Source organism: Pelecanus crispus, chromosome 11 (assembly GCF_030463565.1).
Source record: "Pelecanus crispus isolate bPelCri1 chromosome 11, bPelCri1.pri, whole genome shotgun sequence".
In the NCBI taxonomy this organism is placed as follows: domain Eukaryota; kingdom Metazoa; phylum Chordata; class Aves; order Pelecaniformes; family Pelecanidae; genus Pelecanus; species Pelecanus crispus.
Genome location: NC_134653.1, coordinates 17235073 through 17255505, shown reverse-complemented (window position 1 = coordinate 17255505; position 20433 = coordinate 17235073). Strand labels below are relative to the sequence as shown.

Sequence of the window (20433 nt, the reverse complement as noted above, 5' to 3'; positions counted from 1 at the left end):
TTGTGCTGGAGTCCAGCTGTCCAAAGGGGAAAGAAGCACCTTTATTCCCTGCTACATATTAAATGTCACCTGTAACTTCTGACAGAAAGAAAATAATAAGCAGAGCTGCAGATGGTGGTGCAGAGCCCTGGCAGGTATGTTTATCTTCCAAAGCTGTTTGCTTACCTGGAGCAACCGGGGAGACGGTATCAGACAAATGAAATACTTACACCTGCACCTTCTTTGCTCTCCTGCCTCGTACCCCCAGGCAGGCTTCGCCAAGTCCTTGACAACAGGTTACAGCTCCTTTTGGTTGCCCACTGAAGAAATACTGCTCAGGACAGCTGCCTTTCTCCCCAGCTGACCCTGGCTGAGAGCTACATCAGCCTCCATGTCCAATGGCCTCCTACACCTTCCACAGACACCTCCAGCTCACCCGAGGGCATGTAACCTCCTTGCAGGTAGATGCCAGCCAGTGCTTCCATTCTCATCCAGGAGAAACAACCGGCTACTGACTGAGCGGTTAAGAAAAATCATGCATTTTGGGCAGCCCTGCACGATGAGTTTGGCAGAAGGCTACCAAGCCCTTTCTTAGCATGGTGTATTTCCATCTTGAAACATCCCCAAATGAATACAGCACTAAGGGGGGGGGGTTAAACTTGAGCAAGCAGAGCAACTGTGTGCTAGAGATCTCACATATTTTGCATATTTACATCTGGGGAAGGACACAGTGCTACTTACAGGAATGTGAGGTAGTGGCACACGTCCATTTGCTTTGGCACTTTCTTGCATCTCTCTGCGATGCTGCTTTCGGAGTCTGTACGGTGGGATCCCATCTCTGCCAGAATAAAACAACAACATGCCCTGTTTTATTGCCTTCTTCTGATACATTACGTTCATTTAAGCCTCACCACTGCAGAGTGGAAGGTAGGAAACCCCTTTACATTTGAGAAAGGCTTTGCACACCCAGGACGAGCGCAGCAGAGCAAGAGGAATCCGTGTGGGGAACGATGCTCGCCCAGGTCCCCGCACCAGCAATGCTCTGGCACTATGTGCTGGGGGGACTTACATGGCACCCGCGGGGAGTAGAGTGAGGCAGGACTCCTGCGACTGCTGCCCTAGGCAGAGGGCAGGGAGAAGGACTTGGACCACATCCTGGTACCTTTTATAGTTGGTTGCTTTCTATAAATGAGCCTGTAATGTACACAGTAAACCACAGGGCAGGCTAGGAGCAGGGGGAGGAGGAGGAGGAGTGGGAGCTCAGTGAGCATCTACACCAAGGGGAACTCGGTCAGGGAACAAGGTATATATTTTTAAGAGAGCGTGACATCTTCTCAAATGGCTTATCAAAGCGAAGGGGTAGGCTCTGCTGCTCTTAAGACGATCCCTAGCTTAGTCTGAAATTATGGGCTTGATACTGGAGTTACTGTGTGGAAGAACCTAGCCCTTGCCCCAGAGGAGGCTGGACGAGATTAGGAAAGGATGCCACAGGCAGTGACACCCAACTGAACCAGCTCTGCTCGGGTTTGTGCCCTTGCTGAAAAAGCTGGTGACGGAGGTCTCCACAGAGGAAGGAGACAGTGGTGGCAATGATCCTTGGTCCTGACAGACCAGGAGCCGGGTCCGTGGTTCTGCTGTGAGCTGGGGGATGGTGTGGACCTGCTCTGCCAAGCCGCACACAGCTCTTCTGCAAAGACAGGGGCATGGGTGCACGGTGGGTCCCTGTGACGGAGGTTCAGGGGGGTCAGAGCCACCAGGCTTCGCTAAGTACCCCTAATGGCAAAGCATCACTGGCTGAGTATGACTTCAGGTGAAGAAAGGAAAGACATTTTTGTTCTCACCATTGTGACCACCCTGCTTACACCTGGGAACAAGGAGAATGTGAGTGAAGTGGAGCCCAGTTATGAGATAAGGACATGGGCCCATCTCCTGGTGACACCAGGTTATTTTGAGAAAAATCAACAAATGCAAAAAGAAATGCCAGCCTGGAGCTTGGCAAATTGGAGCTTTCATTTTTTGTTTTACACATTTCCCTGATTCAGTAAAAGTAACTGCTCGGGAGGGCCATGCAATGCCACAGAAATGGGTAGAAATGAATGGAGGGATTTGGTTAGTCCAAAGTACCAAATAACTTCCATGCACACGTGCTGTCTCCTTCCAACCCCGCACCATGCAGAGCAGTGTAAACGAGCCAGTCCCAACACATCTCACAATGACAAGATGTTTGCATAAGCCAAATGTACTTAGCACCTACCCCCCTCCCCAACTGCCAAGCACAGCTGCTTCCCGCGAGCATAAACCAAACAGTTTAACCAGCAGATTTTTTAAAGTGCTATTTGGCAAGGGAAACACAATTTACTGCGGTGTTTTGCCTGCAAACCTCCCAAGTTACAAGCATCAGCCTGTGCAAGGATGGTCATGATCAGCTCTCCCATTTCCATCGTGCCTGCTGCCCTGCTGGCTCCCTGGAAATGTGGGTACAGGCAGAATCGCCACCAAATTACATCAGAAGAATGCAATTTCATGCAGTAACCCAGGCATTCAAAATTAAACACCATTAAAATAAAATAAAACCCATGATTAATGACAAGTGCTTTTTAGTACGAAGACAAATGAGAGAACAGAAAATTAGCCAGGCTAATTACAGCTCTGGCTAGTGGCTGCAGGTAATGCGGGAGGAGGAAGAGCGTGTCTGGGAGCATCACCTCTGCTGCGCCCGGCAGTGACACGTTAGGGGAGCAGAGCAACTTCCCCAAGCATTGCTATACCAACAGGCAATTACGATAGCTTTCATTAGGCAGCTTCATCTTCTTTAATGATGAACTTCCATTTGAAAAATAACTTAAGAGTCACAACAGTTAAAGAGTTTCATCACATCACGACACGGCTTTTTCCGGACTGGATGGCAACAAAACAACTGGCCATTTTTACAGGGGGATAAAAAAAAAATCTGGGGGATTATTTTAGCCATTGCTGGCTGGCATCAATAGACAACATTTCAGCTTAACTGCCGCACAAAATCCGGGCGCCAGAACACAACTCACACGCTAAAGCCACCCGGCCATTCGCGGGGAAAGTGGCATTATATTAGAAGGTGCAATTTTTCTTTCTTTCTCTCTTTTTTTTTTTAATTCTCCCCAGCAGCAGTCCCAGCGGAAAGAGCGACTTTTGTTCCCAGCACAGTAGCGAAAGGCTGATAATGGCCTCTAATCTATCCGGCTTCAAACACATGTTCAGCCCCGCTGTGCTGCCTTTGATGTCATTTTAACTAGATTCCCCAATGCCACCTCTGAACTTGGAACATTCCTTCATTCAATGTACTGTGCCAACTCAACCAGAGGAAGCAAATTCAAAGATAAGCACTTTAATTTTATCCCAACAAAACCTTATTCAATAGATGGGGGGAAAGCAAGGAAAACCAATACCGTACTTTTGTTTTCCTTTTGTCAGGTATTGCTTTGACATATTTTCAATAGATAGAGAAATAATATCTATATATAAAAAAAAAAAATCAAAACTTTTTTAGAGCACATCTACTTTTAAAATAAAACTTTCCCAAACTGTTTTTCCTTGTTTCATCACGTGATTTTCTCTAGCACCAGAAAGCTCTGTGCTGAAATGCAAAGGGGGGAGCAAGAGTATTTCTATTGTTTATTTAATGATAATGCAATTGGTTTGCTACTGGGGAAATGTGGGGGCTTCCTCGCCTCTCCAAACTGACCTGCAAGAGCCTCTGGTGAGCAGGGAGGTTTTGCTGTGGCTCTGCAGTTGGACTCTTCTAATAAGGGCTGTCTTTGCGCCTCCGTAGACAGCCTCCAAACCCAACCATTAAGCCTAACAAGTTGGAAATCATCACTGAGGATCTTTTAAATTAAAAAGCTGTTAAACTTGTTTAAATATAGCAGAACCCAAGGTCATTCTGGATCACTGGCTGTAGGAAAGACAGGAAACAAATCCACAGTGAAGCTGATATTTTCTACCAATTATTCTTATCAAAGCACCACTGTCACCAAGAGACCTTTCCCACATGAAGAAGCGCAATGGGAAAATCACCAGGCATTTTGGCCAAAGGCCAGCCATCCGAGGAATAATATTTAATCTGCAAGGTTTTTAGAAGGAGTAACGAGTGTCCTAAACCCCTTTGCTCTGAGGAATGTCCAGCCTTACTCTGGGGCAGGTTTGACTGGAAGTGGGAAAGAGCAGGCATCTCTCTGGCACAGCCTGGAGCCATGGCCCACCCAAGCCCACAGGCACCAAGGGCTTCCCAAGCACCCAGGGGAAGGCCAAGCTCCTCTCCCAACCAAGATAAGCCAGGACACATGAGAAGGCCCAGAGGAAGTAGTATTGTTGTTTAGTTGGACCACAACACTGGGCTAAAAAGGGGACATTACCTCATTTACCCATCTAAGCTTTTGCAGAAATAAAGACAGACATGGACTTAAGGCGTTTCTATGTCTGAACTGGACTATCACATAGCGATTTAATGCATTTCAGCTTCTGCCTGTTGCCTTCCTACCTAGATTTGCCTTAATTTCCCTTGAACATCTGTGTTGTGACTACCCCTCCCACCCAGAGGCCATCTCCTCTGCTTGGGAAAGATGCTATCCATATGCAGGGTTATCTGCGACAGCAAGAGCAGTTCAGGACTGCAGGGTAAATGCTGCTGCAGGCCTGGGGCAGCCTCTGAGCAGCTTGGTGTGAGGCAGAGCCCCAAAGCCCTGACCCACCCCCGAACACCAGCAGCGAGCGACTCAGCCCCACCTGCGGCCACAGCACGCTTGCCGGGCCAGCGCTCCTTGGAGCCTTTCACTGTGTCCTCTCCAGACCCTGCCTCCGCATAAACCAGCTAAAACAACACAGCTGCCGGGCCGATTATAAAAACAGGTTTCAGCAGAGAGGACCAGAGCTGTTTTGCCTACAAGGGCAGAGGAATTTGTATGACACAGGAAGACTGAAAAATAATTAGCAGAGCACAGGCATTTAAGAGCAATGTTTTTTAAGCCACTCAAAAAGCAAACTCCTTGAACAACAGGGACTGAAAACATTTGTTATATAAATTCAACCCATTACAATAATATTTACCAGTGCTTGGAAAGACATTCTGTTGAAAGGTTGTCTTTTAGGCAAGTGTGCTTGTAGCTGCTACCACAGAAATGACTTTTAAAAACACTTAGGTGAGCTGGGCGCTCCCAAAAAGCCTGTGCCTGCTTCCCTTCACCCCAGCTCAGGAGGCCGGACAGCCAGAGCATCGCCCAGGTCTTTGTTAGCAGCTTTGCATAGCTGAGCTGTGCATGCAACCACATCCAAACCCCGCTTTGCCATGATCAATACAACATCAAAGCTTGGACAGGAGCTGGCAACAACTGCAATACATCAGAGTACAAGCTACTGCTCAGTGTGTCTGCCTTCTCCATTGACTTGAGTTGGCCAACACTGGAAGACCAACCCTTGCATCAAGCCATGCTCTCTGTGCGCCTGCCTGCTTTCCTGGTTTATAAGCACTCCTCAATTAGCCAACGTTTGCATCCCGATTGTCTGGACACATTCTTCTCTAACGGAGGGTCAGGGAGGTTTCTGCCTTGGGATCACACCCTGTTCAAGCACTGCCTTGGAGCAGAAGCCAGATTTTTTCATTATTGAGCTTGACTGCTGTATGTAAACAGCAGACATAGGGAAGAACCTTGCTCATCAGCAAACGAGGCTTTTATTGCCATTTTCCTTAGAGAAGGCCTAAATTCAAAGCACTGAGACATGCAAGTCTTGTCAAGCAGCAGGAGTCTCTTCTTTAACTTGTGTCTGGTTGTTCTTAATTTTTGCTCCCTTGAGCAATTCTGCAAAAATTCCTTTGAAACTCGGGAGGCAGATAGGTTCAACAATGCCATGTAAAAACCGAACAAAACCTGGTACTGGAGTTTTAAAGGACATAATGAAGAGCAAGTGTTGAAAGCAGACAAGAGTCTTTGTAAGCCAAAGGTCAAGGCTGTATGTCCAGAATCCTAATCTGAGGATCAATCTGCATGCATCCAGTTTGAGATGCACAGAAAGGAAGATCACAGGTTTGCCCTTATGATTTTTGAGACTTACTTAAAATGAACCACTGAGATTGGGCTAGTTATTAGCAGACGGCAGTGCATGTATTGGCGGTAATTAAAGTCCTAGAAGCAGCCTATGGTGGGCATAGAATGGATAAAATGCTTAAAGGAAAAAGGAGCAAAGAATAAAGAATGCATAGCATGGTCAAACAGAAATTATTCTGCCTGTGAAAGAAATAAATTATGGCTACTGAAATAAAAATTAGGAGGGTGAAGAACTCTGGCATAAATGATCACAACTTATTGCAGGTATAACCATCAGTGCAACCCCATGAGCCCACTGGACCAGTGGAAAAGGAAGTGCTAAAAGCTAATTAATTTTGAAAAGTTCTTACATCTGTCTCTCCTGATAACAAGAAGTTACATGACCCCTGCTAGCTTCAGAGTACTCCTCCATATAAATTGATGAATATGAAGAATTGCAGAAGGACGTGGCAAAGCAGCTGGATTTGTACCAAACTGAGCCTTTAATTAGCAGTCCTCTACAGCTTTCTGTCCCAGGAGCATCCTCTATCTCCCATGCCGCTTTGGCCAATGTCTGCCTCTTCCATTTTGCAACATGACGTGGATAAGGTGTAAGGAGCTGGTGGCACTGAGTGGGACGGACTCAATAGCTGCTCCTAAATGGCTCCAAACCTCCACAGAACCAGAGACAAGCATGCTACCGGCTCACATAGAGCCACCACAGCAGACACAGAAGACCCCTTACCATGTTGCACATTCACCAGCTCACTGTGTTAACTGAGTGCAGGTAGAGAACTGTTGCAGCACCCATTAACAACATCCATGACACAGATTGGAAAGTTCCTCCAACAAGGTCTGACAGCTCCTGACATTCACACTGACACTAAACGAGCCTCTTGGAGGACTTTGTGTTTACAGCACTGCCATTAATAAAACCCTCTCCTAATTCTGTAAACCTGTCATCTTTCACTTGAAGAATCAAAGGGTTTCTGCTCTACAGAAACACACTTTGCATTTGCACTGGTAAAAGCCAGACCAGACACTGAACATCTTCCCCCAAATCCTTTTTTTTCCATCACAGAGATGCAGTCACAACAAAATCTCATAATCCCTTTTTTCTCCCTTTGCAGACCATCTTTAAGCAAGGTATCTCATGGGTGAGATACAGGGTGCTGTCAGGAAGGTAGGAACTAGAAAAAAGCAAAAAAGACTTGGCGGGGGCTTATTGGTACAAGCTGCATTAAGGTACGGTGGTCACCAGACATAAACTAGAACTTGTCAGTCACCAATCCTACTGACAGCAATTGCAGACTGAGCACAGTTTGGCAGCAAAAAACCTCCAGAGGAGAAGTACCCAGGTAAGCAGAAAGCTCTGTCTGACATTCAGAAGATACTACATCTCAAATCACTTACTACAAAGCCATCCAATATTTGCAGTATTTCTTGCACCTGGCAAGAAACATTGCAGGAACTCCAACAGAGCATTGTTTATTTTAGTTCACTCAAACCATTTGATGTTGCAAATGTTCCCAAGACCAGCAAGGCTGAGTAGCCTGCACAGTGACAAAACAATCCCGCTTGAAAAGAAAGCGAGAATGATCATGACCGTGGTCTAGTCAGATATTCCCCCCAACACCAGCTGTGGCAAAGCCTCCCCCAGACCAACACACTAGCAGCACCACTGCTAAATAAACAAACACACTACTGTCCCACTTATTGTCCCACCAGACTGGAGTTACTTACACGCTGCTGTCTGTCAGCGACATCGTATCGGCATCGCTGGACATGCTCTGCTGCTCGCTGTCATTGGCACTGGTTGCTGGTGCCAAAGCGTAGCCTGTGTTGACATAGTAGGGGTTAACAGGCTCTCTCCATGACCCATGCCTGCAATAAAAATGAGAGAGTCAAATTAGGAGGACACAACCTTGACCATACTCTGCATCACTGGGCAGAAGGACTCTGCCTGGAGCCCCAGCATTGGTGACAGGCTACACAGACTAAGCCATGTTAAGTTGCACTGATAGAACCGCAAACAATTTGACTCATAACTGGAAGCAAAAGAGAATTCATGGAGTAATGAAGATGATACTATTAGAGTTGAAGAAGAGAGGGAACATGACTATATGGAAGAAGTCCAGTTCCCATCAGGATTTATTGTGTCCATCGGCTAACTGCTTAGCATTGTCATTCTATGAGCAAGGCAGGACATCCAAAAGCAATACCCAGATAATGACAGCATTTTTCTTAGTCATACCAGGCTTCTTTCTACTCTTCCAACTGCAAGGGATGTGTAGCATGGCTCACCCATTCTATGCTTGCATTTACACCCCTCCTTACTTTACTCCAACACATTTGCCAAGGGAGGGAGGTAAAGCAAGAAATGGCTGTTGCTTACAACGCAGTACCTAAAGCTGACCTTGAATGTCACACTCGGGTACATCAAACACTTGCAAATTCCACGAGGAAGGACCATCTAATCGCACTGGCTTTTCCAATGGACAATCTGGCCATGGATGCAACCACATGCCTTGTCCTGCAGACAGGTTATTCAAGTCCACATGTGAGCAGGCCAACCTCCTTCTCTTAAACAAAATGGTAGAAGAGAGAGTGCCTGTGTGAGCTAACTTGGGAAGCGAGTTCCTTGCTCAGGAGGAGACCTGCATGCACTAACAGTGAAGCAGCCTGTGAAACTAGCAGGCAAGCAGCTCCTTCACACTGACTCTGCCACTGGCATAGAAAAGCTACTGCTGCCAATGCACCTCCAGCTCTGCTATACCACAGGACAGTCAGGCCACGCAGGCATCTCGTTGTCACTGCAAGTCATTTTGCAATTTGCCAGAAGGAGGAACAAGCTGAAACATTCACACCAACACAGCAACACAGCATCATTTAATCCCCCAGTCTCGCTGCCTACCCCTCTGCATGAAGAGCAGCATTTGTAAGATATCTTGAAGTTGACAAATTCCTGGGTTTTCCAAGCTCTGTTACCAGCTCTGAAAACCAGAGTCCTGTTTTAATTCGGACCACAAAGCTCATCAGCATGATCTTTTATTTAGTAACTCAGTAACCGGCACCTAGTTGATGCAGTTTGTAATGGACCTTGAGCAAACACCTCCAAGGAGGGCACATCATGCAATTTGTGCTTCCCTGTTCTGCTGTGAAAAGCTTTTCTGGCTGTACTGCAGTGGTCCAAGTCCTACAGACAACAGAAAACAGTCCCTGCCCTGATGAGTTTACATTTAGATAAGACAAGGAAACCCATCAGAAACGCACAGATGGAAGGACTGGAGGCGAGGAAGACACCAGCAAAGGGAAAAGTTGGCAGTTTCTGCATATTTGCACAGCGTACAAACGCAGGATAGCCGCTATGTGAACTGGGACTAGCTGACAATCCATTTAAGGTAGAGGTCTTCAGAATGATTTATGTATAATATAGTACTCGGTGTACAAGGACGGAAGCATTACCAAAGTATTTTAAAACCTGAATTCGACAGGGCTATAGCCTTCAGCTAGCACACTGCTCATAGAGCTCCTATTCACCATGCCCTTCTGCTCCTAGAAACAGAACCATTACAATTTTCCTTGTAATGCAAGGGGTCATGGATGTTTGCTGGTCACTAAGAAAAATCATATTGTTTTAGGTCCATTATGGGGTCAGTTAGAAACAAATTACCCTCCTATTCTCACAAAGAGAAAAATAGTATTTTGCTTGCCACAAACCAACAAAACCTCCAAGCTATTTCTCCTCAGAGGACAATGCTCACTGTAGTTGCCGAGTGGTGCAAAGAGCATCCAAAACTGAGTCAGTTGAGGTTTTTCATGACTATTTGAGGCAAAGGGAGCCTTGTGAGGTTTCTCCACACTTGGGTGCAGTACAGAGCTGGTTGGGTATGAACACTTACGGGCACCTTGGGATGGCGAGTCACCACGGATGTCATCTAGCACACAAACTTTCTGTCTGCCACTGTAAATGTGCACTGGAGCAACCTTATTTCTATATTCCATCAGATTTCAGAACAGCTTTCTAGGGCAAATACTCATAATTTGAACAAGTTTGCCCTAAAAAGTAAGCCATAGTAAGTGAAAACCCTACCAGTCCCCCTTCACTGGTTCTCCCCTTGCATAATGGTCAGTTCTGAACATCAGACGAGTTCTGTGCAGTGCAACCCTCCTGCCAAATCCGATATGACAGCTGCATGATGGAGGCTGATACAACCTCTTAAATTGAGGCAGGAATGATGCATAGCTCAGGCCTTCCCTGCGGGCAAAGAGAAGGATGCTTTTTGGATAACCCAATTAAAATATAGCACCAACTTCTAGTGGACCTTCTGCCAGGACTCTCTGGAAGAGAAATGGATTATTCTAGCAGTATATTAAGAAAGCACTATGATATATAGAATAAAATGTACAGATCAATCCACTTCTCCTTTCTATCTGCTGATACAAAGACAGAGCAGCAGAGAGCATCTGAAGAATTTGTTGGATATGGATCTGAGATGGCTGAAGGAACCAAGAGCAAGTAGATGGGTGCCAGGTAGTCCCTGGCCCCTCGGAGGAGTCAGGATGACGGACTCTCTTGCAGCACTCCACAGCTGTGGGCTTCCCACTGAGGATGCAGGCAAGAGTTTGGTCACAGCTGTTGTATTTAGCTAAAATTACGCACTTAAGCATGTATACAACAGGGATTACTTCCATTTTAGCTCTGCCTCTAATACATCAATGCAAATGTAAACTTTTGGTAAGCATAAGTAGATGGAAAGGGTATAGGATTTCAAAGCAATCATAGCAGGTTACATTACTTTTGAGGAATCCATCTGTATTCAATCCTTCTCCTAATGTTCCCGCTCCCTGACAACTCTCTTCAGCTGGCTCGTATCACTATTTGAATGTTTTGTGCCGTGCCTCTGAAGAACGCTTTCAACATCTATTAGGAGGAAAACATTAAAGGAACGTGGAGTCTAACAAAAACCCCTGGTCACTTCTGATCTGGGAGGGGAGGCTGCTTTAAAAGGGATACTGGCACACTCAGAGAGATTTGAAATGTCAGCTAAAAACCTCACATACAGAGCTCTATGTGCTGATAAGGGCGATAAAAGGAAAGGTGAGCATTTAAAGTTAGACTTCACAAAAATTCCTGCAGACTTCCGGATTTTTTTTTCTTGATGGAAAGAGCAATGACCAGTTTTGAAATGAACAGAGAACATTTCACTCTGCAGAAATAAAGCTGCATGTCTCTTCGGCAGCTCTCAGTTGCTCAACCCTCAAAATAATCACATAGGGAACAATTATAATAGAGATCACAGTGACCCAAGTAAGTCAACCTGACCAGATGCCTTTTCTTTGCATCAAGCCCTCCACTGATCCCTGTCAATTCTGGTAACGCTGACAAGGGCCAAAACTGTTGTAGAAAACCAGCAAGCATCTCCTTAGGGCTTTCTTCTACCTGTTCAGTTTATTTTGCATGTTGTCTTAGCTGCATCCCATCCCCAAATCTCCCACTCCTCCAGCGAAGACCAGCACACAGCACTCTGAACATTAGCACCGTCAGATCTCAACTTAAGTGAGAAAAGAGGTGAGGTCCTCTTCGGCCCTCTTGCCCTAACTGGAGTTCCCACTGCACCGTGAGTTCTTAAGGGCATCCTTCTCCTTCCAGCCTGGGATCCCCAGTCTCCTTCACACAGGTCCCCACTGATGGCTATTTAAATTTTAAATCAAAGATGCAAAATCCCCAATTTTTGCCAAACATGCTACTCTTTGCTCTTTGCAAAAAGAGCATGCTCTGGCTGGCGTGCTCTAGGGAAGCATTGCACCACCTTCAGAATCCACAACAGGAGAAAGGTCTCACAGATACTACCTGCAAACCAAAATCCACGTGGCACTCCCTTTGGTTCTCAACAGTTACATACCTCCTTCATTGATGTTTTTCATGAAGCATGGAAAAAAAAAACTAAGGCAAGAAGGAAACTTCCCTGGAGATGAAAGACCCGTAGGCAACTAATTTCTGTAGAATTTAAATTTTCACTGGAGGGAATAAATTGCACAACACTCTATTGGCAGGTCTGTGAGACATGGTCTTCCCAAGTCTGCTAGCAGTTCCAGTGTGGCTGGAGCAGCTCCCAGTCTAAGAGGGAAGCTGATCAGATCCATCAGTTTTCATTGGTACCATCTCCTCCAGCTCTAGCACTGAATTTTTATGACACTAACATTTTCTGGAAGAAAATTTTAACTCAAAAGCATTGTACATGTGATAGAAACCAGGCAGGCTGGCAGTCCTCCTCTTGCAAGGGTCCCCCACCCGCCTGACCCTGAGATGAGCGCATCCCCAAACTGCCTGGTGGCATGGTGAGGCACCTCCAAACCCCTGTAACTATCAAGGAAGCAGCTGTTTGAGACACTAGATCAGTTAACCCAAGAGATAAAGACTCAGCAGGAAGCTGACAACCACAAAACCCCAACACATTCTGCCTACATTCCCCCTAAACAGCTCTTCCAGAAGATTTCCTCCCTGGACATACTCTGAACCTTTAGTCACCAAGGTTTGGGCGAGCAGCTCGTTTTTAACATGGGATAAATCCCATTTTCTAGACAGCCTGAGCCATGAGGCAGCTGATAATCACCCAAACTTCATGAGTTGTCTTGGAAAGCTCTGAGCTGCAGGAGAAGTGGGGCCGGGGGTAAGTCCCAGGGAAGGACACCCCAAAATGGGCTCTGCAGAGACTCAGGATCTCTCACCACAGCTGCAACACCCTTCGTCCTGCACAGCAGTGAGGAGCCTCATGGCAGGACGTGATTCCTCCTTTCCTCTTTTGGTGGGCCACATTTGAGCTGAGGGTTGGTGCCCAGAGACCACAGAGTAGGGCTGCAATTCAACAAGACCCACTTACCGAGTCTCTGTGCTCCCACCCTACTTTTTCACACCAACTTCTGACAACTTAGTTTATAGTCCTGTGTTTTTAAAGATGACTATTTCCAGAACTACATTTGCAGGAGGGAACCAGAACTAAGCCCTACATTTATTTGGTGTCTCTAGTCATTTTGTCTTTGTGATTAGGAGGACGCAGTCTAATGGTCAGACATCCTTCCAGCTCATTATTTTAACATCTCCCATTTATTCAGTGTGAAAAAATTAATTTTTAGTTTTAAAAAGTTATGCACTTCCACTCAAGAAAAAAGCAGCTTTCAAAATGACAGCTCGCTGAGTCTCTGGCTGGCCAGACATGATCAGAGCTCTTACTTCCCATACTTACATCTACCAACAAGCAGGTGACTGTTACATCCTTCATGTAACACCGCATTTCATTATCACAACCAGTCAATCAAATGAAAAGGTGCGCATGTTAGTTTACACTGTATGAGCCGAAGCAAATCCCCTCAGCATATTTAAATAGCACATGCTGACAACAGTGTCCGAGCAGCAGGGTCACCTTTAAATGAGAGACTGGAAGAGCATACACCAAAAAGTCTGACTTACAAGATTACATTAATCTACCACCTGAACAGAAAAGTCTCAGTTTCTAATCCACAGTATCAACAACCATCGCAAAAGTTGCACTGTACTGGTTATAAAACTATGAGAAATGTCCCAAAGCATTCACAGCGTTCCCCAATACATCATTATGGGTATGTTTTGGAGCTAAGAACAAAACGCATGTGAAGATGCAAAGCTGAAAACCTTTACTCCTGACTGGATTTAACCTGCACTGAAGATGCAAAGTCTGCTCAAGAGGATAAAATTGAGGATTTAGCTGATAATTTGATTGCAAATCCTCGGGGTTGCTCCACTTAAAACTCTTCCCAATTACCACAGGTACTCAGACACTGCTGTGCATCTCAACTTTATCACTGCCAATGTCACATGTGTCCCAGGCAAGGGCAGCCTCTTGAAAGATCACATCAATTCTGGGCAAGTTAATCTGTTCTTTGAGGTCTCCAGATGGCTCTCGCCAAGAAAGTTCACTTCCAGCCCTGCAGCCGGCGAGCGCAGCGGCCCTGGCGCTCTGCAGAGCATTACAAAGGAACCAGATCAAAGTTGTGTCTTACAGAAAAAATGAAATCTGAAGTTTGAAAAGCAACAGCAGCCTGTCACTTGTGGGCTTAAAGACGACTTCTGTATGCTCCAGCTATCAGGGAATTTATGATTACAGTCTGGCTTTTAAAAGCTGATGAAAAAACCTACGCTCTTTAGCGCTCCTTGCCTTTGCAAATCTGTATCTTCTTCCGTGCTTATTCATCCTCCTACGCTGGAGGAAGAAGGGAAATAAATAAAAACTGAACTAGAAGTACAGATAAGGGCTCCTCTTCTCTTTTATTCTAAGGCATTCAATTCCATTTTAGGAGCACACGGAGATTATTTTATGGGGAGCTTGGGTAATTATTGTGAAGTATTAAAGTACAGTTACAAAAGCTAAACCCAAGATCTACCAGTCTTCAGTTTCCAATTTCTCACTCCTTTGCATTTACCAAGGACATACTACTTCTCAGGCAGGACTAAGGAACAGAAGACGCATTCATTGAAACCAATAATTTAGATCATAGGATACAGCAAGTGGGTGAGAAAAGTGATTTAGAATTTGTCAGAATCTAGGAAGGAAGCTAAAACACAGGAAATAATTTGTTTGCCTTAGGAGGCAAATAAAGACTAGATAGGCTAAATATTGTGGCTTTATTGCCCTATCACCATACTAACCTTCTTAGGAAAGACTTTCAGACAGCAGGATGCAACCACTGTGTTCCAAGGAAACTGCAGAACAAGTCCCTCAACATTTCATCTGACTGTGCATCTACAAATAAGCCCTCCCAGCTCCTCCTTCCCAACAGAAGCAAGGCTGTGCTCATTCATCACCCCAATGTAATACTGTATTTTGTCTGCTACTTATAGATTTAAAATCCAAACTGTAAAAATCTAGTTTTGCCACACAGTAAGTCAAGTCTTTTCTAAAAACAATGCACATCTTCCCTAGAATGCAACCAAAAGCCTCATTTATTTAATAGCTCAATACACAAGAAATGAATTAAAGATAAAATATGGGCAACACAATTAACAGGATGCTTCGATCATCTTACTGAAATAAAGCAAATGTCACAGAACATTTTGTTCTGTATCTAACAGTAACAGGTATTTGCTTAGACTCATTTCAACATATTAGTCTGAGTTTACACAACAACAAAGTTTGGTTCATTTTTTTTTAAAAAATGATGACCCGATTAATACAAATCCTTATCCATTATGAAAGGTTGATGTTAAAATGAGGAAATTTTATATAAAGTATACAGGATATCTGACTGCATTAATTGTGATTGAACAGGAGCCTTACTGCTTTGGAGCAGCCTGGCTCCATCAGTCATTCAAAAGCCTCTGTAGCAACTTAAGATGCCACAAAACCAGGGCAAAACCAGCATCCCCTGTGTGCATTTTGGATATCCAGGATACACTGCTCCCACCCATAAGCCACACTTGCCTGCACGCCATAGCCTTTGTCAGACAATACTCCACAGGAAAAAAAAGTATTTTTAATATTTTATTGGAAGGGACAGAATCAAACTTGCACAGGGATGTGCTGAACAACCACACGTTACCAGAAAAAGTTGCCTTAATATCTAAATTTGTGACTGACATTAAAATGCATCCCAAATGCAGTGAGAGGACCTTGACCCTGAGGACCAAATCCTCCTGACACCTCCAGAACAGAGACAGGACAACATGCATAAGGAGGAATGTCAGAACAGAAGCACCAATATGCTTTAAGGTCATGTTTTGCATTAAACCAAATATAAACCTTTTCAAATCATAGGGCCTGTCTACATGAGCCTTGCAGCGTGCCCAGGAGCTCGGGTTCCCATCCCCAGGCAGTGGATGCCGTGCTCCAGCATGCTCCCTTGTGTGTTCCAGCTGCCCAAAGGTTTGGGTGAGAACCAGCCCATGGGAAACCCTCCCGAAACAAGTGGGACCCCAGTCCTCACTCCCCACTCTCTGACCCTCCCAGTGTGTTCTCCTTGGGCCACGGGGCTCGCTAGGGTGGGCACAGGCAGTAATGTGGTCTCCTTTCCCCTCGCTTAAGCTGAGAGCTGGGGAAAATTCAGCAACAGGCTGATAGGCAAGACCCTTCTGCTCTGCTAATTGGCTTCTCAGAGTGAAATGACATCTATGTTTAATATGGCAAGTGATTTTTTTTTTAATATATATATATGCTTAACTGGATGAACACACACAGTAGCCATTTCAGACAGCATGCAGCAGTGCCAGCTCCCACATCTCTGCTTTCCTGGGTGATTCTCTCAGATAAATTGGGGCCGGTGGAGAGGAGAAACCCTCTGCAGAGAGCTATGGGGGTCTCTGCACAGGCTCCTGTGCCTTTTCCCTGTGGTTTCCCTTCCCTGGTGTCATGGTTTAACCCCAGCCAGCGACTAAGCACCACGCAGCCGCTCGCTCACTCCCCCAGCCCTGGTGGGATGGGGGAGAGAATCGGAGGAGTAAGAGTGAGAAACACTTCTGGGTTGAGATAAGAATAGTTTAATAATTGAAATAAAGTGAAATAATAATAACAGCAGTAACAATATAATAATAATAATAGCAATAATAATATACAAAGTGATGCACAATGCAATTGCTCACCACCCGCCGACCGATACCCAGCCAGTCCCCAAGCAGCGATGACTGCCCCTCGGCCAACTCCCCCCAGTTTATATACTGAGCATGACATAAGCAGTACTTAGCAACAACTAAAACATCAGTGTGTAATCAGCATTATTCTCATACTAAATCCAAAACACAGCCCTATGTCAGCTACTAGGAAGAAAATTAACTCTATCCCAGCTGAAACCAGGACACCTGGGAAGGCAGGCAGGGCAGCTGGGAGACGTAAAGGAGTCGCAGAGGAAATGGTTCTTCCCAGAAGGGGCAACACAACTATCACATTGCAGATGTAAAAATACCAGCGAACCCTCCAACCGTTCAGAGCCTTCCATGTCACACCAGGCGAGTGACCATCCATCCCTTCCTCCCACCCTGCCTGCAGCCCAGGATGCTGCTTCCTCCGCAGATGAAATAAGCAGCTGAAAGCATCTCCCAGCTTTCCAGCCGTGGGCTGGCCATGCAGACACCCATGCAACACGGCTTCCAGCCCAGAGCATCCCCCTCACCCGCACAGCGAGGGCCTTCATGAAACAAATTACTTCCAAATGCCTGTCTCTGAGGTGCGGGGAGCAAGGGAAACCCAGGTTTTATACCTGGGTCTGCTCATAACCTAAAGAAGGCAGCAGTTCCACTTAAAAACAGCACTGCCTGCAAAATATCAAATTTATCCCGCAATTTCAACAGCTTTTCTTCATTATTTTTCATCTCAACCAAACCACAAATTTACTTAATGACTAAACCAGGCAAGCGAGTACTTTGTTTTCCAGACAGCGGGAACCTTTCTAACGGGATCCAGGTTTTCAGAAAACACGTTTACCTAACATCAGGCGAGGGAGAGGGTCCATTTCTGAGATGTGTTTGATGCTTTTTTTAATTTCCCCAAAACCACCAGCATCGTAGTCAGGGTATCTCTGGGTACCAAGCCCAAGGAGAGGCGTTGAGCAGGGTGAGAAGGAATACAATAAGAACACAGTGTTCCAGGAATGACTGAATAAAGGCAAGAGCATGCTTTTGGCTAGCAGGATTCAGCGCTGTAACTCCGTCTGCTGCTTTTCTTCTCCGTCTGAAGCAACGTTGTTTGTCCATGCTTCTCTGAAATGGAAAGTATTTCCTCTTGCCTGCTCGTTCCAAGGAAAGATCTGAGGAGGCCTGGTATAACCAGGCAAAACTGGGGATTCTCCAGTGCCTCGACTCTTCTTTGCCAAAATTTCTGCTTCACAAGAAAGGGCTTACAAGAAAGAAATTACGAGCAGATTTCTCTGCAAGCTCAGTAACTTAAGACCAGGGCCTGTAGGATGAGTAAATTTTTGGACGGGAACAAAGCATGTAGCTTTGGCCAGTGACTCCAGACCATTCCACTCCTTCCTATGCACCTACAGAGCCTCTGGAGTGTTCAAGAACATGGGACAGGGCATGGGCATCTACAGGTACGTGGACCACAATGGGAATGGCAGCCACTGGAATCAAAGGGCCAATAAGACTGCCTGGGCTCAGTCCTTAGATCACCGACGCTTTTCAGGAAGGCATAAACCCCAGCGCTGCAATCCATTGTCTGTACTGCTTTCAGGGATAAATTTCCTGATACTTGAATCAGTGGTGTTGCTGATGGCTGAAATGAAAGGGGAAGATACGCAGCTCAAGGGGGCTCTATCTGATAAAGACAAGTTGCAGCTTTGAAAATGAACTGCTTGCTTGTATCACTGGGCCATGTAACATAGGCTGAGCCACGCAACTGCAGACTTGCTAGTCTCACTTAAATCCTCACTGAAACAATGGCATGAAACTCAATAATAATTACGAATTTATTGCCAACAAACTTGGTATTTTAATGAAATCACAGATTTGGATGGCAGAAGAAACTGGCTGATGTAATATTTTGAACATCTATGAGGCACCTGACTTGGTGCCTGAAAACAACCCAGGTTTGTTCCCAAAGACATCTGACGAAGCCCTACTAATGATGAGGTGGGTGGGATTACTGAGGGACGCATAGCAATAATCCTGCACAAAAAAAACCCAACTTTGTTTCACTGAATAAGGTCTGGCTCACCAACACACATGAAACGAAGAGGTCTGCCTCCAAGCAGAGTTGCTTGCTCATGTCTTAACTCCTACAGAAAGGATCCAAGAAACTCCCCCAATTGAACAAGAACCTTTGAGGTGACCGAACTCCGACCTCAGCTGGTAACAAAACCAAAAACACGGAGGGCTGGCAAGACCTGGCAGAGATAAAGCTGAGAGTCAGGATTTAACAGTGCTCCCAGAGGGGAGATTCAACTGATTAGAAACATCCTAATCTTCTCTCTCAGTGTATATTAAAGGTCAAGAAGTGGGATCAGATATTGGCAGCACATGAAAAAACAACTCAGTTGAGCAAAAGACCTTCACAAAGACGTTTCATACCTTCGCATTAAAAAATCCTGCAAAGCCTTATTTAACTTTACTTGTAATAGGGAACACATTTAAGTTTAAAGTCAAGAGACCGTTAGATCAGGACAGAAAAGAAGATTCCCCTCCCCCCCCGACTTCTCCAATCAGTACTTTATAATGAGCAGGAATTCATAAGCATCAGTTGACTGCAACCATGATGGATAAGTAGGTCTCAGAAGTACAGCACCATGAAACAGAGCTTCTCCAGCAGTCCTCTGGAGTCTCACAAGCTCCCCAAATGGGGTCATTAAAGGATACTTGTTGGATCATGTTAACAAGCGGCATGCTGTATCAACAACAAAATACTGGCAAGCTGCAAAAAGCTTTTAAACTTGCTCTATCATTTACTGCTCAGCTCTGAAGAGATGTCAGCATCACAGTAAATGTATGAATCATAACTCGGTCTCCTGGTCTCTACTGGGAGCCCGTAATCTGACATTCCCTTCTCAGCTCAAACTGACCTGGCTGATATAATACAGTGGCTGGGGCAAGATGAGGGTGGACTGAGTCATGCTATCCTTCTGGCAAGGTCCATTGCAGGCTGACAGCAATGACAAGTCCCCAGAAGAACTGTAATAACAACAACCAGAAGGAATGAACCATGCAGAAACTGTGTCTAAGGGAGACAGATGCTGTTAAAAAGGATCTTTCCTTTTCTAGAGATACTTATTTTTTTCCTCTTTTAAGAGTTTAGCAGACTAACAGCACATAACTTGCTGCTGTCCCCAGAAAATAGGCATACAGAGGGCAGTTAGTCTTGTGAAGATGCTATAGACAGCCTTCCTTTTAAATAAGGACTAAAGTAACTTTTCCTTAGATGGTGCAGAACGAAGTCTTCACTCACAGTCCTAGTTTTGGGACAGTCACCGAACCTTGCACCTCCAGCAAGACCTGGAAGCCAAACCATGAATCGCTACATCAAGGTCACACAAAGTCATATTTAAAGATAATGAATGAAATCAGCTGATTCAGTTTTTCATTTCTTGTGGCTGTAGTTTTACAAATGGATCTAAATTCAGTGGCTGACTGGCAAAGCAAAAGCAATGAATTCAGTGGTGAGAAAGACAGCAATCAGCATCTGAAGCCGGCTGACACAGGTTGGTTAGCAATCCCTCTTTACTGCATATACCTTGACCATAACTAGAAGGACCCCGCTGGGCATGCTCCGCTGCTGAAAGTGACAACATCTCCAGAGGCATCACTAAATAGTTTGAGGTGCAAGAACCAGTTCACCTCATTTAAATGGATATTAAAATGTAGTGAAAAACAACTAAAGAAGGTGGGGAGTCGGGGGGAAGAGTTGCTCACAAATTGCACAGGAGCTCACACGGTAGC

The 20433-nt window shown here is 45.3% G+C and overlaps 1 protein-coding gene across 2 annotated transcripts in view; it reads right to left on the bottom strand.

Annotated features, from left to right (window-relative positions):
• Nucleotides 1–20433, bottom strand: part of AXIN1 (axin 1) — a 79851-nt gene that overhangs the window by 23592 nt on the left and 35826 nt on the right. For both annotated transcript variants that reach the window (XM_075718333.1, XM_075718334.1), the window contains exons 3-4: nucleotides 7779–7919; nucleotides 721–817 (exon numbers count right to left, since the gene is read on the bottom strand). In XM_075718333.1, the coding sequence (XP_075574448.1) occupies nucleotides 721–817; nucleotides 7779–7919 (238 nt within the window). The remainder of the gene's footprint in view (nucleotides 1–720; nucleotides 818–7778; nucleotides 7920–20433) is intronic.